At 30.8% G+C, this 17,547-nt stretch overlaps 1 protein-coding gene across 1 annotated transcript; it reads right to left on the bottom strand.

The window, feature by feature from the left end:
* Window positions 1–12,372: 12,372 nt before the first annotated feature.
* On the bottom strand, window positions 12,373–16,313 carry LOC114181649 (transcription factor MYB83-like). Its single transcript, XM_028068156.1, has 2 exons — window positions 15,834–16,313; window positions 12,373–13,829 (listed from the first exon to the last, which is right to left on the bottom strand). The coding sequence occupies exons 1-2, from the start codon at window positions 16,169–16,171 to the stop codon at window positions 13,082–13,084; spliced, it is 1,086 nt and encodes a 361-aa protein (XP_027923957.1). The 5' UTR covers window positions 16,172–16,313; the 3' UTR covers window positions 12,373–13,081.
* Window positions 16,314–17,547: the final 1,234 nt, after the last annotated feature.

The raw sequence follows: 17,547 nt of genomic DNA, 5'->3' as shown, positions 1-17,547 counted from the left end.
TTTGAAACTGCAAACCACATTGCTCCCATCGAATATGTGATCATCCCAAAAACAAGACAAACAACACAAGACAAAAACACAAAAGAAAGGTAAACTAATGTGCAAAAGAATTTTCATATAATAGAAATAAAATTTATATCACATACTTGATTAATCATACAAATCATTCATAAATATAAGTATACCATATACAATGACCCAAACAAGACTCAACATCCAGATACATGCATTTGACATAGGAGATCACTGGAGACATGCACTTGAAGTAGTATTTACGCCCTACAGAGGCCATAACAAAAGGGCTATCAACTTACTACTCTCAAGGTAAGTCCGTTAACATCTTTGGCCAAGGTAAAACCCATAGACTAGGACTTCCTGCCACGCTCACCACATAACACATTCTACTCTATTTTAGTATTAATGTTTATTAGAGTATTAGGATACCTCCTTACTGCCTACCTTATGTCAATGCATACACTAACAAAACCAAGTACTAATCCTCATTGGATCAACATCAACCATTCTCAACTCAACCTCATATACACAATCTCATATTACATTTCATATATTTATCTTTTCTAAATCAATCATTCATAAAAGATATAAAGCTTCTAAAACAAACCAATCAACAATTACTATGGTTTTGATCAATTTGCTCAACGAACACATCTTCTCACAAGGTGAAAAGTGCCTTTTCGACCAATGACCAACTGCTCACCCAACGAATGTATCATTGCTCGCCCAACAAGAATCACTCGCCCAACGACTTCCAAATGAAGAAGTCTTTAACTTTGAAACTCGCCTAGCGAGACGCCTCACCTAGTGACTTCCCAAGTCAGGGAGCTCTTGACTTGAAAACTTGCTCAACGAGTTTGCGAATCTTCATAATTCTGCAGATCAGCATTCTGCACAATTCTATAGATTAGCCCATTCACCTAGCGAGTAATGCTCGCTTAATGAGTCTGCATAATTCTACAAAATCTAATTTCTGCATAATTATGCATACTCAAGCCTGTCTAGACAACCTAAGACCCTTCTCAGATGCAATCACATATCAAAATCAGTATAATACAAACATCAATACCAATTAACCTCAATTGAAATACTAAACATCAACAATTTTATTTGAACAAAATTTAAATACTTAGATTTCATAGCTTTCACATATCACAAATCATTCAACAGTTCAAGTAAAACAACCAATCACAAGTCACACTACAAACATACAATTACAATTTCAACATGCTTGTAGCTTTAAAATAATGCTATTAGTTTCCCTTACCTATATCCTGCTTAAACAATTTTATGAATGCCAAACACCTCTAACTCCACAGGATACTCTATCTACAAATAGAAACATCACAAGAACGATCATGACATACCGTTATGATCATTGATCAACAGAGACTTATACTGAAGAATAAAACGTCTCATTCAAGCGGAAGAGAGCTCACATGCAACAAAAAACAGAAAAAGACCGAAAAGAGAGTGGAAACTCAAGAGAGACCAGCGGCGGAGTATTATGGGTGCAGGAGGGCCTTGGCCACCCCAAAAATTTTGAATTTTTTTTTACGATAGATATTTTTATTTTTATTTTATTATAGATATTATGTATTTTGATTTTATTTTGTTATAAGTATTAAATCAAATATTTTATTTCTTTTATAAACATAATAATTAATACTAATAAATAATAAAATATAAAATCAAATATAATAAAGAATAAAGATTAAAAAGATTTATCAAGATATTTTTTATTATTTGTTTTCATTATAGATTGTGTTTTTCATAAATTGTTCTCATATTTCATTCTCATATGTTTTCTTTTGTTTCTGAAAAGAAAAAGATCTATTATTTTTTCTCTTATTTCTCCTTTATTCTCTTCCATCCTCGAGGAAGAAAAAAAGAAGGTAATTCTTTCGTCTCACTTGATAGTAAAATATTAATTCAATAATTTATTTAATGAGCCTCTTTTATATGTCGATGCCTTGAATTTCTTACAAATTGTTCTCATCTTCCATTCTTACCTATTTTCTTTTGTTTCTGAAGAGAAAAAGATCAATTATTTTTGCTTTCATCTCTCAACTGTTCTCTTCCATCCTCGAAGAAATAAAGAAGAAGGTAATTCTCTTTTGTCTCACTTGATAGTGAAATATTAGTTTAATAATTTATTTAATGAGCCTCTTTTATATAATTTTTTATTTTATCAACATAGAAGAAAAAAATGATTGTACTGTGTGTGTTTTATAATTGAATTTTAAGTGTGGTTTGATTATCATCGAATTTTCTTTTGGTATTTATGTCTCTCAATTTTTATTAGATTATGATAAATCATTTTTTAGTATTATTTTTTTAAATAGGTATATTGATGAAGAATAAAAGAATAGATTCATTTTTTAAAAGTGATAAAAGGGAAGCTACCCGTGAAGATGGAAACAGGACAAATTCAACTCTTCCAGATATTCTGAAGCATGATACTAATGTTCTAATTGTTCAATCAGAGAAGCCCCCTTTTAAGGTTCAAAAAATTATAGGTGAGGAGTTTCATATTAATTCCTTGGAACGTGATCCAGGAAAACGTCTTCAAATATGGGAATATCCAATGAGTCAAAGAGATGAGATTCGAAGAACTTATTTAAAATGGGGTCCATATCAAATGCAACTTGAAAACTATCCTTATTATAAGGAAAAAACATCCAAGGATATTTCAATCTAGTTAGTTTAAAATGTTTCCTTCTTGGCTAGAGTATTCCCCAGCTAATGATAGAGCTTATTGTTTGGCATGTTATCTATTTAGTTTAAAGCCAGATGGTCATTTTGGATTATATGTGTTTACTAAACAAGGTTTTAGATCATGGAGAAAGGTTAATGCAGGAAAAATATGTGCATTTCTCAACCACATTGGAGATAATCCTTGCTCACCGCATAACAATGCAATGAAAGCTTGTGAAGACTTGTTGAATCAATCTATGCACATTAATAACATTATAAATATTCAAAGTTCAGAACAAGTCTGCAAGAATCATTTACGGCTCAAAACCTCTATTGACACAATTCGTTGACTAGCATTTCAAGCTTGTGCATTTAGAGGCCACGAGGAAACACCAAAGTCAAGTAATAGAGGTAACTTTCTTGAAATGATTAAACTTCTAGCATCATATAATGATAAAGTGGCACAAGTTGTGTTAGAAAATGCTCCGTATAATGCTAAGTATACTTCTCATCATATTCAGAAAGAAATCTTGCACATTTTCTCTAGAAAAGTAAGAAGTCACATTCGAGAAGAAATTGGAGATTCTAAATTTTGCATAATTGTTGATGAAGCACGTGATGAATCTAAAAAAAAAACAAATGGCTATTGTTTTGAGATTCGTAGATAAGGATGGTAATATAAAAGAACAATTTTTTGATATTGTGCATGTTAAGGATACAACAGCCGCCACTCTAAAAAAAGAATTGAGTATCGTTCTCTCTAGGCAATGATGGTGCTAGTAATATGAGGGGAGAATGGAATGGGTTGCAAGCATTATTTCTCAATGATAATCCTTATGATTATTATGTGCATTGTTTTGCTCATAGACTACAACTTGCTTTGGTGGATGCTTCAAGAGAGGTCATTCCAGTTCATCATTTTTTTTCAAATTTGGCTTTTATTGTAAATGTTGTGTGTTCCTCTAGTAAACTTCATGATGAGTTACAAGCTATTGAATTAGATGGAATAACTCAATTGTTAGAAATGGGTGAACTTGAAACTGGTAAAGGAAAAAATCAAATTGGCACTTTAAAACGAGTTGGTGATACTCGTTGGAGCTCGCATTTTTATTCCATTTGTAGTATGATGAAGCTATATAATGCATCTTGTCTGGTTCTTCAAAAAATTATTGTTGATGGATAAACTTATTCTCAAAGGGGTGATGTTGATGCTGCATTGAATATGTTGTCTTCATTTGAGTTCACATTAATTTTACACATGATGAAAGAGATTATGGGAATTAGTGACGGTATTTGCCAAGCTTTGCAGAAACAATCTCAAGATATATTGAATGCTATGCAATTGGTTTGTTCTACTAAAATTTTGATTCAAAAGTTGAGGGAGGATGGTTGGAAAAATCTATTAAAAGGTGTGGTATTCTTTTGTGAACAACATGACATTGATATTCCTGATTTTAATTCTACTTGTGTTGCACGTCATGGTCGTTCTTGACATAAAAAAGATCATGTCACTATGGAACATCATTTTAGGGTGAATATATTTCTTGTTACAGTGGACAAGCAGTTGCAAGAATTAAATGACAGGTTTAGTGAGCAAATAATGGAACTTTTAACTCTAAGCAATGCTTTAGTTCCTAAGGATGCTTATAAAGCTTTTAACATTGAGGATATATGCACTCTTGTGAACAAATATTATCCTTTAGATTTTAGTGAGCAAGAGAAGATTAGTTTAAAATTTCAACTTCAACATTTTATTATTGATGCTCCTAACCATCCAGATTTGAAGAATTTATCAACCATGCTTGAATTATGTCAATCTTTGGCAAGAACAGGAAAGTCAAGGACATTCTACTTGATTGATCGTTTAATTCGTCTTATTTTAACTCTTCTTGTCTCTACAATTACAACAGAAAGATCATTTTCTGCAATGAAGATTATCAAAACAAGATTGCGGAATAAAATGGAAGATGAATTTCTTGCCGACAATATGATTATTTACATTGAAAAAGAAATAGCTGAAAATTTTAGTTCTTATTCAATTATTGATGAGTTCAGGGATCTGAAGGAACAAAGGGCAATCTTTTAGATATTTGTGATTTTTTTTTAGTTATCGTTATACTGAGTTATGTATTCATTTTTATTGTGTTAGTGACAATAATGAAATGTATAAATTTTGGATGTATTATTTGGGCTCCCCCAACAATGTTGGTCAAGATCTGCCACTGAGAGAGACGATGAGAGAGACAAAACTCCTAGAAAGAAGTCAAAGAACTCTAGAAAAGTTATTTCTAAAAAGATAATCTATTTTTTAAAATAATGAAACTCATTTATAATAATTTTATATATGCTTAAAACCTTTTGATATTAAAATAATCGAGTCTCGCTAATTTTAAACTATTATCACTTTTAAGACACCTTTCTAAGATCTTACAAAAGCCAAAATTGATTTCACAAATAATATAACATTTTTTAAATATTATTTTTTATTATAATTATTTATTACTTTTTATGAAGGTTAATAAATTGATTTTTTAAATATTAGAATGTTATTTAATAATTTTAAATGATTTTAATTTTAACTTATATATTTACCAATTATATAAATTCACACCGAATTTTTATTTATTATTCTTAAAATAATAAATATATAAAATAAGTTAAAAAAATAAAATATGTTTAAAGGAGTCATTCCGCCTAAGTTGAATTTAATTAAAAAAATTATAATTTATTAAAATGAGCCAGTTAAGTTCATTCATATAATATAACTGAATGCTTGAAACGGATTTACTAAGTTTATACCCATACAAATGTCTAATAATAAGGTGATGATATAACGTAAAAAATCAATTAATTATTGATATACCTTTTCACAAAAAAAATTCTAGACTTTATTCTGTACAGTTATAAATGTCAAATTCGTAACTTTTTTATTGTAACGCATGCGATAATGTCCTTCGTCATTGCGTTAACAACACTCATGAAAAAGATCTAAACAAAAAAGTAGATTGTGATATCTATTGGAACCAAAAACTATATTTCAATTTTAGAAGACAAAATAAAGACTTAAATTTAAAGAACAAAAAATATTTAAACATTAAATTACTTACAATACAATTTACCTTTTTAAATTGTATTTAAATTAGGAAGATCTGTATTACTTTATTTTAGTTGAATCGGAATAAATTACAGAAGAAGTTTCCATTTTATAACAATAATTAAATTAATTATTAATGAAATAACTCTATTTATAGCAATCAAATTAGTCATGAGGTAACATTGTTTGATAATTGATTCAATTACTATTAAAACATCTTTTATCACAATTAATTTGATTATTCACTATTAATTTAATATGTCAAAAATTAAAAATTAATTTAATGAAGGAGAGTTAATTGAATTAATTCGGATGTAGAGATTATAAGGAATAAAAAAAGTACCGAGAATATTAATCTCGGTTAAATAAATATTATTTGATAAGACAAATATTTGAAATAAGAAAGAATTTATATATGTAAGTTATGTTTATTCTCTTCATTCCCAAAATTATTTATGCCTCTTTTTATAGAAAAAAAAAAAACATAAATAAGTTGTAAGGTTTCTCGTTCAGAGTCTAACAATTTGGCATTATGTTCTCATTCCAAACAAATAATATATCTTAGTAAATCCTCCATGACGTAGGCATGCTCATGTTGCGTCTCATTATTTAACTATAACCCCATTAGACTAACCACCATCTTTTGCTATGTTTCTTGGGCCAATTTAGCTCTTACTATTGCCATGGACCCTCTTAATCTTGTATTCGGTCTTTGGCTTTCATTTATGAACTTAATAATTGTTAAGAGCTCTAATATTAATCGATAATGTCCACATCATTTCCCGTTCTTCAAAAAGTCATAAAATTAGTCATCATTAGTCAATTAATAATAAATTTTGTTGCAAACCTTTCAGAGAAAGTCTTGAACCAATTTATTAAGTGTCATTGTAACATATAATTGGTCTTGGAAGCATGCATTGGAAGATTATAACAAGGTCATAACAGAAAAACATGAGTTCAATATATTTTTCGTACAAAAACTATTATAACAAAATTTATTTCGTCTTTAAACTAAATTATAAAGTATTTCATTCATATACTTTATAAAAGTCATGTAAAACATTCTTCCCAACAAACAATACGTGGAGGTTTATAATATAATCTATTATAGAATTTTATTTGTCACATAAAAACATTGCACATACTATTTGTTGGAGATGATATTTTGCATGACTTTCATACAATATAGAAACTAAATACTTTATAATTTCAAAATCCTTGTCATTGTAGTTGAAATGAAAAAAGGGAACTAAAATGCACAATGCCACCAGCATCCTTCTTCTTCTCTCATTTTCGACCTAATTATGGTGAATACGAGATGTGGAGGATTTTTCAGAGGTGGGGAAAGGTTTAGGAGGTTTTTAAAGATTTGGTGTTGTGAGATTTGTTGGAGTGTCTAATCCGATGGGCCTGGAAAAGAAATTAGATAATATTTGGATAAGCAATACCAAGATCCATGTAAATAGGCCAAAGTACCAAAAAAATACAATTTTACCAAAACCAATGGGATGGACGAACAAAGTGGTTGGAGAAGCAATAAGAAGGGAATTGTCGAGATATAATTGCAATAACATAGAGTGCTAGTGTCTCTAGAATGACTGAAAATCTGGCATAATTGCAAGCAGTATATTCTAGATAGAACAATATCAGATCATTGCACAATAGTGGTAAAAACTTCACTACTTGATTGGGGCCTAAAACCATTTAAAGCCTTAGATGTGTGGTAGTCAAGCACAAGTTTTAGGGAAATCATTAAAAGTCTTGGGAAATGTATAAGGTGAATGGAAGTTGTATATACATTCTTAAAGAGAAATTAAAAAGGTTAAAATAGGTTCTGAAAGAATGGAATAAAAAGGTTTTTGGGGATGTACAATATGAATAAGAAAAAGATCATATATAAAATAAGTGAGTTAAACATAAGAGATGAGAAGAATGGACTGGATGATCAAAGTAAGTTAAAGAGAAAATAACTATTTGTAAATCTGGAAATAGTAAATTCTATAATTGAAACAATACAAAATCAAAAGTCCAGATCAAGATCGTTAGGTGTAGGGGATATGAACACAAGGCTCTTCCATTTGACAACTAGATGGAGATCAATGCAAAACATGATTAAAGGAATAAACATTCAAAATGAGTGGTGTGAGGATCCCCAAATAGTAAAGAAACAAGTTAAAGAGTTCTTTCAAACTAGACTTTTAAAAAGTTCAGAGGTGAGAATACGGCTGGGAAATATAGTATTTCAATCTATCACTAAACAAGACAATTGCATGCTAACCAAAAGTTTTTCTGAAGTGGAAATAGAAAGCAACATGGAACTATAAGAGCTCTAAAAGCCTAGGACTTGATGGCTTCAATTTTAGTTTCATAAAATATTCTTGGTATACTATCAAGGAGGATGTGGGAAGTGCAGTTAAGGATTTTCATGCTTAGGAAAATGGCCAAAAGGAACTAATGCGTCATTTATCTCACTAATACCAAAGGTGGATAATCCACAACATTTAAATGAATATAGACTTATATCACTAGTGGGTGTTATATCAAGATATTATCTAAAATACTATCAAATAGACTTAAGAAAGTGTTACATAAGGTGATAAACCAAAAACAATATGCTTTTATTAAAGGTAGAAGGTTACTAGATTCTGTAGTAGTTGATAATGAAGTGGTTGATGAAATTAAAAAGAAAAAGCAAAGTGGGGTGGTGGTAAAAGTAGACTTTGAAAAGGCATATGATTCAATAAATTGGGAATTTTTGTTCTGTATGTTGGAAAGATTATGATTTTGTTCAAAATGGATACAATGGATAAAAGGTTGTTTAGAATCTACATCTATTTCGGTCTTAGTTAATGGAAGCCTGATAAGTGTCAAGAATAAGTAAATTTTTCATTTGAAATTTAACAATTATCATGTATCAAATTATGCCATTTGTGTACAAAGCAAACCTTCTTAGCTTAAGATACATAATGAAATATTGAGAAATAGAGTTTTATGAATTATAATGATATTTTGTTGTTTTGCAGTAAAGATAAAAGAAAATAGCAAGTATGCAACTGAGCCACTAGAGCTGAGCCATGGAAGTAGAAAAACCAAAACAACATATTTGAATTGTCTGGCTGAGCACAAACAATGGAGCCGAGCCTCGTGAGGAAACCCTCTTTGCAAGAAAACTTGGAGCCCAAATCCACGAGGCTGAGTAGCCAGGAAAACCCTTCCAAGAAGAAAAGGTCACGTTCTAAGCACAAGGATAAGGGCCTGAGCTGAGAAGGAAATCCACTTGTGAAGTAACCTCTGTGGCTGAGCACCGAAAGTTGGACTGAGCACCACCTAAAAATTCCTATAAATAAATACCTTGGGTCCTCATTCTAGGCATTGAGTGGAGGCTCCACAATGTAGCAATCAGATAGAATAGGGTATGTGAGGCACATAGGAGGTGCTCTTAGTGTAAATCTTATGTGTAGATGTTGCTGGAATTGCATTGTAATGTTCTATGAGTAGCTGAACTCCTTTGTGTCCAAGTTTGATGTAATCAATTCTGATTATATTCACCTCTACTTCTTGTTTGCTTTCATTCAATTGTTTGTGGTTTGATTTATGCTTAATGATGACTTGATCACTCATCTTATTTCACGGGTTTGATTTGAGTTGGAAGATTTGTCTCAACTTGTGTGGATGAATTGACGACTCATCCTATTTCACTGGTTGGGATTGAGTTGAAAGAGTGATCTCAAACTAAGGTCCAATCAATCATCATGCCTGTACTAGTGCTGAATTAGTAGCCATAGGGGATGTTGGAGGAGAGGGTCTTTCACATTAAAGTAAGGATTCATTCTACTAGGAGTTAAGGAATAATACTGGGTTTGAAGTCCTTAGGTTCTAGTGTATCAAGGATGAACCTAGATCTACATAGAAAGAGTATTCATAGGACATTAAATGATTTACAAAGTAAGTAAACAAGATGAGATGAAATCAATTCATAACCCCTACTCCACTCAATATATCTAATAACTATTATCTATTTTTACTTGCACTCTCTATTACAAACATAAAACCCAAAAATCAAACTACCAATATACTTGTTAAATTCATATGGATACAACACTTGTTGATATTATTATGTACCAATACACTTGTTAGGAAATGGTTGTTGTGAAACGGTCACCAAAGCCCAACGGAGGAATTTAAGCCAACTAAAGGATTAAAACAAGGAGATCTCTTGGCCCTATTTCTATTCTTGATAGTGGCAGAAGGTTTATCGGGACTAGTTAGGCAAGCGGTGGACAAAAACTTGTTAAAGGGTATAAAGGTGGGTAAAAAAGGAAATAGACGTAAACATGCTCCAATTCGCTGATGATACACTATTCTTTTGTTAGGCAAAAATCCAAAATATATTGACTATTAAGCGTATCCTACGAGTTTTTGAATTGGCATCATAGTTGAAGGTTAACTTTCACAAATTCAAAGTGGGGGAGCTGGAATAGATAAATATACAATTAACTGATTCTCAATATTACTGAACTACAGAAAAATGGGTGTTCCTTTCACCTACTTAGGCATGCCTGTAGGGTTAATCACAAAAAGAGTGATCTTTGGAAAGCTATGGTACAAAAGACCAGGCATAAACTAACTAAGTGGAGGGGGAAAGTTTTGTCGTTTTCTGGCTGAATTGTGCTCATAAAATCAGTCATTACAACATGACCTCTATTCTTTTTTTCCATGTTTCGAATGCCATTAAAAGTGCCAAATGAAATCTAAAGAAGAGGGTGACTAAAGAGTTATTGATCTAGAAGCTTTTAAGTTGGCCTTACTCGAAAAATGGAACTGGAGAATGGGAATGGATAAAGGTGGCTTATGGAAAGAAATTATGGAATCAAAGTTTGCATCTTGGAGGACAATAAATAACATAACCGAAAATAAATGAGTCTTGGTGGCTGAGGGGCCTTAGGAAAGCTTGTGGTAAAGGACAAAAATAGAATTTGTTTGATAATAATATCTCTTGGATTAGAGGAAGGGAAATAATATTTAGTTATGGGATGATAATTGGTTAGGTGAGTCCTCTCATAAAAAGATTTTCAAGGATGTAAGCTAATTCTCTTATAAAGCCTAAAGTGAGAGAGATAGGAAAGTGGAATAGTGAGGTATGGGAGTGGAAATTTCAATGGCAAAGGGAATGGTTCGAATGGGAAAAACCTCATCTTACTATTTTTTTGCACAAGTTATCTTATTGTGTTTTAGATATGGGCAAGGAAGATGAATGAGTTTGGAAGGATAATCACATTGATATATATACAATGAAATCAACTTATAACAAAATCACAAAAAAGAATGGTTAATATACATGATGACCTTTTGGACAACTTTAGAATATTAAAGCGTTACCAACTGCTCTACACTTTGCATGAAAGTAATCATGAACTCGTAATATGCGATAACCTCATCCTTAGAGGATTAAGTGTGAGTAACAATGTGTTTGTAATGTGTGGAAAGTGTGAATACTCAATGAATCATTTATTCTTTAGTTGCTCGATTGCTTAGAAGATATGGAAAATGTGTGATAATTGGGTAGGCATAACATCTTTAGACAAAGAACCACTTCCTTCAGTTTTGTTTTGTTTACCTGGAATAAGTAAGAAAGGTAATAATACACTTTGAAAATGTATATGAATTGTTATTATTTGGACTATTTGGATACATAGGAATAAAATCAATTTTGGGAATAAAGGATAGAAAGGAAGTATTTAACTAAGTTCAAGTTAAAACTTGACGTGATAACCAATAAAATTTCAAATGCGAGATTTTCATAAATGTTTTACGAATGTGTATGAAAGTTTTCTTAATAAAATTAAAATTTCTCTAAAAATATTAAATATCGAATATTATATATTTTTCAAATCTGTAAATCCCGTACACTTTCCAATCAACTGATTTACAATTCTGGCAATATTTACAACAAAATGTTAAGAACAATTTTCTAATATAGAATTAAATATTAACCTAATGTGAAAAAAATTCTTTACAGTTCACTGTTGGCGGTAAAGAAATTTCCTGATGACATTTAACGTAAAAACAAAACTTTCTAAAAGTAACTAATATTTTAAATATTTTAAAAAAATTCAGAACGAAACAAGTAATAAAACCCGTTAATATAAAAAAGTATAACATTTTTTTATCATATTATAAAAAATTATTGAATAATAATTAATTTTAGTAACCACAATAATTAATAACTGACTAATTTAGATACCAATTTATAAACTAAAAATTATTAATAATTAAAATAATTTTAAAAAATTATAATTAATCTCTAAATTTGTAATTAAATAATTTTTATTGTGAATTAATCTTTAAATTGATCACTAACATTAGTTACCAAAATTTTAACTATCAAAACCCTAAATTTGTCTCAATACAGGTCTTTAAATATCTTTGTTGTTACTAAGAATTTTTGTAGTGTATTTGATTTACTCACATCCTTCGTCTAGCAAGTGCAAGAATAACAAATCACATAGAAAAAGATCGAATAGAGAGAGAGAGGTGAATGGATTTCAAAGTTGATACTTATTGGTGTGTTTACATATGGTATGAAAGATCTATATTATTATCTAGCACTAAATAACCACTTTCAACTCCACATTATTCCTTGTGTTATACACAATACTACATACAATTTCAACTTAGCTTTATTTTTCTCTTGACATTCTAAAGTATCACTATTCACATTTCTCTTTTACATTATTGCACCAACCAAGCTATTCCTTGAAAATGACATGAAACACATAACAGGGAAACAGCTAGGGCACAAACAAAGCAAGAAATATGTATATAGATCTCAGGCCCACCCTATATACGTGTACACTGCAATTTTTTTTGTTGTACAACTAAATAAATCTAGCTAGAACAATTGACAATTTTTTTTAATAAAAGCAAGAAAAGAAGGAAGAAACAATGAGAGTTAATATGAAGAAAAAACAAGAAAAAGGGCTTGTAGAAAGAGAGTGCAAACAAGTATGTTTAAGGTACTCGTTAAAGTTTTTTTTTTTTTTAAAAAATGCTATTGATTCACTTTATTATAGTAGTTTCTAGTGATCATAATTTTAAAAGAAAAAAAGAGATTTATTTGGTGGTTTTCTTTAACCAGCATCCTTAATAGAGACTTGTTTACACAATTGGAAGGAAGAAATAAGGAAGCTCGAAAAAGGGATTAAGATTTAATGTGTGTTTGGAAAGCTACTTAAGCTGAGTTTTATGTGTTGTGAGGTGGATCTAATGAGTTTCTTAAACTTGGAAATCAAGGGAAGGGAAATAGGACATGTCTTGCATCAAACCCTCAAAGTCCCATTCTCCCATTCTAAAGTTTTCCCCTTGCCCATGATTTCCAAAACCAAATAAATCCTCTACAACTACGTTGTTGGAGGTTTGAAAATTACGATGATGATGATGATGATGATGGTGATTATCAGTGTTACTGAAGCAACTGTTCTTGAAGTGGTTGTTGTTATGGCTTTTCTCATCAATTGGGGTACTAGAATTCTCCTCAATGCTTCTACTCTCTAGTGGAGGAAGGGAAAAGTCGCTTTCTAACCCCATTTTATTAGGTTCCAATGCCCCATAACCACCATGAACAACCCCATCATCATGATCTACCATACCAACTTGTGTTAAGCATGCAGCCATGTTGTGAAGGAAACCGGCTGCGCCGGTGGTCATGTCATAGCGGTTGGACAACAAGGGAAAGGGGTCAAATTGGTCGGTTAGTGGCATGTTATTGGCTTGCATGGATTGCATGGATGATGATGATGTTGATGAGGAGGAGTCCATGCACATGGTCATGAGGTCATGCTGATCATTCATCGCCATTATCCCCCCCATGACATCTCCAGGGTCTGATGTGTCACTGTTGTTTGGTGATGAAGTGTTGTTGTTGTTGTTGTTCATTTTCAACCTTTTCTTCAGTGTGGAGTTCCAGAAATTCTTGATTTCATTGTCAGTGCGACCAGGAAGACGTGCAGCAATCTGAGACCATCTGATATTCACAACTTCAAAATGGTTAAAACAAAGAACAATGATATTGTGACTATTAAATTTTGACAAATTTTTTTTTACAACATGAAATGTCATTTCTTAAGTGATTTTGGAATATTGAGAAAAAGAAAATAAAAAAATGGAAACCAATTAGAAAAATACACCTAAGGTTGTAAGAGAAAGTTGTCAAAATTTAGTAGTCAAAAAATCATTTTTCTAAAAGAAAATCAAAAATCACGGTTTTCAACATAGTTTTGTTAATTTTTTTAATCATAGTTTTTAGGGTTAAATAAGTTTTTGGTCCCTCAAGTTTCAGTGAAATTTGAAAACATTTTTGACCAATTTAATACATGACTTTAGTCATTTCAACCAAATTTTGTTAAGTTTATCTGACATTTCAAGCGTATTTCATGATAGTATTTTGTTTATACCGTTTACATTTTCGCTTTAATATAAACTCAAATATTATCATAAAATGCGTTTAAAATGTCAAATAAACTTATCAAAAATTTAGTAAAAAGGATTAAATTCATGCATTTTTAAAGATGAAGAACTAAATTGGTATAAAGTTTCGAAGAGAGACTAATTTTAAAATTCACTGAAATTTGAAAGATAAAAATATATTTAACCTTAATTTTTAATTATTTTTAAATCTTTGAAACTAATTTTATAACTCTCAAATATGTTATGTTAGTATATTGTATCGACGTGTCTGATAGATACACAGATACTGGTGTGATATCAGTGTCTTATATCAATATATAAGTACCTAAATACTGTTAATTGTTGAAGGAGTCATAAGATTTATTAAATAAAGAGTGAAGTATACGTCATCTCGTGAGCTTCAATAATTATAGCAAATAAAAGTTGTGTTGAAAAAGTATTGTTGACATGTGTTTAATATTTAATAATATTGATGGTTTAGAAAAGATTTTCAAAGATTTCTAGTGAATAGTCAAATGTATTATGGGTCAGGTCATCCTTAAGCAGAAAGCTAAACCATGATAGTTAAGGCAAAACTCCTGAAATGCTTATAGTCTACGTCATTTTATATATGTAGTTATACATGTTCACATCTTATATATAAAAACCTATATTCAGTCAATGTCTTAATACAAAAGATCTTACAAGGTTTTTTTTAATCAACAAAGAATATATATATATATATATAAATTAATTAGATACCGTTTACAAGTTAAATTAATCTTGATGGACAATTGTTGACTTCTTTATTAAAGTCATTTTTTGTTTATCCATTAAATCTCCATTTTAATAAAAAAAGTTTAATCTGTTTAAAGCACCTGCAATGGTAGAACCATGATAGAATTGCTTCGATTTTTAATGGACTATATTTATAATGTGACATGAAATTCAAAAACTAAAAAACGTTTTCTCCAATTAAATGAAATCTTCTAACTGTTTTACCATTCTTAAGAATCTCCAAGAGTTGTAGGTTATGTAAGTAATTTTTCTCACATAAAAGTTGTCATTTTAAGTTTAAAAGTTGTACAGATGAAAAAAAAAAAACTCTGTAAATTTAGTAAATGTAGGTGCCATTTAATTATAAAAGCCACCAAAAATGTGTTAAGCACTCCTTTAAGTATATAAAAATAAAGATTCTCTTATTTGGTAATTAATTAGGTCTTTTTGATTATATGAAATTATATAGGAAGGAAGCTTCGACCTAATAACCAGGTTTGATTGGATTTTTTTTTTCAGTAAGAACAATATAAGTAAAAACTTAAACACAAATGAAATAAGTTTTTTTTCATAAATAAAAATTATTTAATGTATAAACCAATAAAAAAATCTCTCATTGTTTTCATATTTTAAGTTGTGTATAATTTAATTTTATAATTTACAAAAACAAAAAAAACTCATTTAATTTTTTCCAAGTATACAACCGATCTACACCCGAAATCATGGAATGCGAAAAGGTAAGAGCTTTGAGGTAATTAATTAAGAAAGTTGGCATTAATGCAATGATGTAAGAAAGTATGCATACCTGTTTCCAAGAATGGAGTGCAAGTGAATGATGAGTTCTTCCTCTTGGGGTGAGAATGCACCACGTTTGAGATCAGGTCTGAGGTAGTTGATCCAACGAAGACGACAACTTTTGCCGCACCTTTGAAGCCCAGCATTTCTCGCAATGTCACTCCAACATCCTTGTCCCTTAGTGATCATGTACCTTATCAGTTTCTCATCTTCCTCAGGCGACCACAACCCTTTTCTTAGCTTGCTCTTATTAATGTTGTTGTTGTTGTTGGTGGTGGTGTTGGTGGTGGTGTTAATGGTGGTGGTGTTGAGTTTAATGTCTTTTCCCATGATGTCAGGTTTCCTCATTTGGCAGAAAGGGTTGTGAGGGATCGATGTGTGAAAGGGTTGAGGTGAGGCCCTTATGAAGTGGGTTGTGATGGAGATCTATGAGAAAGCTATATAGGTGAATGATGGTTGTGAGGGACAGAGAGAAGGCTTCATGGGGTGGGAATGGTGAATAATGATGATGATGATGATGATGATGGTTTTTGTGGGGTTTGCTTAAAATATGAATATCAGAAATGAGATTGTGTTTGTTTGTTGGTTGATAGGTAGAGTGGAAAACGGATTGGAGGGGGACCTCCTTAACCAAGAGAGTGTGATCAACAGAAAATTAAGATTGTTGGTCTTCTTGTCTTTGACTCAATTCTTGTCTTTTTTCATTTTACTTCACTCACAAGGTAATCATACTCTTTTATGCTATGGAACACAAACTATTTTGCTTCCACTTCACATAATATACTCTCTTTCTCTTTCATCACTAAAGCTTTTAAACTTCAAATTCACGTGTGTTGATATATATACCAGTGAGAGAGAAGAGAGTTTTTAATATAATGGGAAAAGTGTGGCATGCTTGAGAAAAGTGTTTGATAATTTTTTGAAATTGTTTTGTAGTTGTGTGTAACTTACATTCTTTGCATGAGTTTCATTAGGGGGGCTAACCACTCATTGGCATACTTCTGAAGCAAACAATGTACACCTCCGTTCAAAGCAATGCCCTTTTCATACCATAAATTTATCATTTTCCTTACCACCAATTATCTTCCTACAACTACAAACTAACCTCAATTAAGCAAAGGAATAATATATTACTTTATTTTATTTTACACAAATTAGTGGTTCACAATCATCAAATTTTAAATTTATAAAGATGTGATAATTAATAAAAACAACACTTATAGATATGGTTTTATGACTTTGAGCTGTTAAGTACAAAAGCTTTTATTACCTTCTAATCTTCTTTAGTGTTGTTAACTTTTAACCTGCAGAAGTTACTGCTCAATGATGATGGTTGCAATGAATTTGCAGTACTTTGAAGACTGTTATTAATGAGTGCTATTTGTTAAAAGTTGGTTGCTTCTTTAAAGATAGTGAAGATTAATAACCGATGAAATTTGAAGAACACTTGTGGATAAATTTAGGTTGTTTTATTTCATCTTGTTAAGATTACTTAACTGTATGGATAAATTTAGGTTGTTTTACATCATGTTGCTCCATCTTTGACAAGGACTTCTACTTGCCCTTCAAGAACTCTATACGTGTATTTCTTATCCATAGTAACTACCTCACTTCATCTTTTGTTGAATTTTTTTTACCAAATCTTATGAAGCAAGCTCGTTTAATTCAACTTTCAAAACTGGTTTATAAGTTTAAATTAGACTTCCAAATTCACTTTTTAAGAT

The sequence above is a fragment of the Vigna unguiculata genome, chromosome 4, assembly GCF_004118075.2.
Source record: "Vigna unguiculata cultivar IT97K-499-35 chromosome 4, ASM411807v1, whole genome shotgun sequence".
In the NCBI taxonomy this organism is placed as follows: domain Eukaryota; kingdom Viridiplantae; phylum Streptophyta; class Magnoliopsida; order Fabales; family Fabaceae; genus Vigna; species Vigna unguiculata.
The sequence above is the reverse complement of the archived record's forward strand: the minus strand, read 5'-3'. Positions and strand labels throughout refer to the sequence as shown.

Excerpts from the sequence above, each read along its gene's own strand:
- LOC114181649 (XM_028068156.1), bottom strand. The coding sequence starts at position 16,171 with ATGAGGAAACCTGACATCATGGGAAAAGACATTAAACTCAACACCACC. Across the intron at positions 13,830-15,833 it reads CACTCCATTCTTGGAAACAG|ATGGTCTCAGATTGCTGCAC; the intron begins GTATGCATACTT and ends TGTGAATATCAG.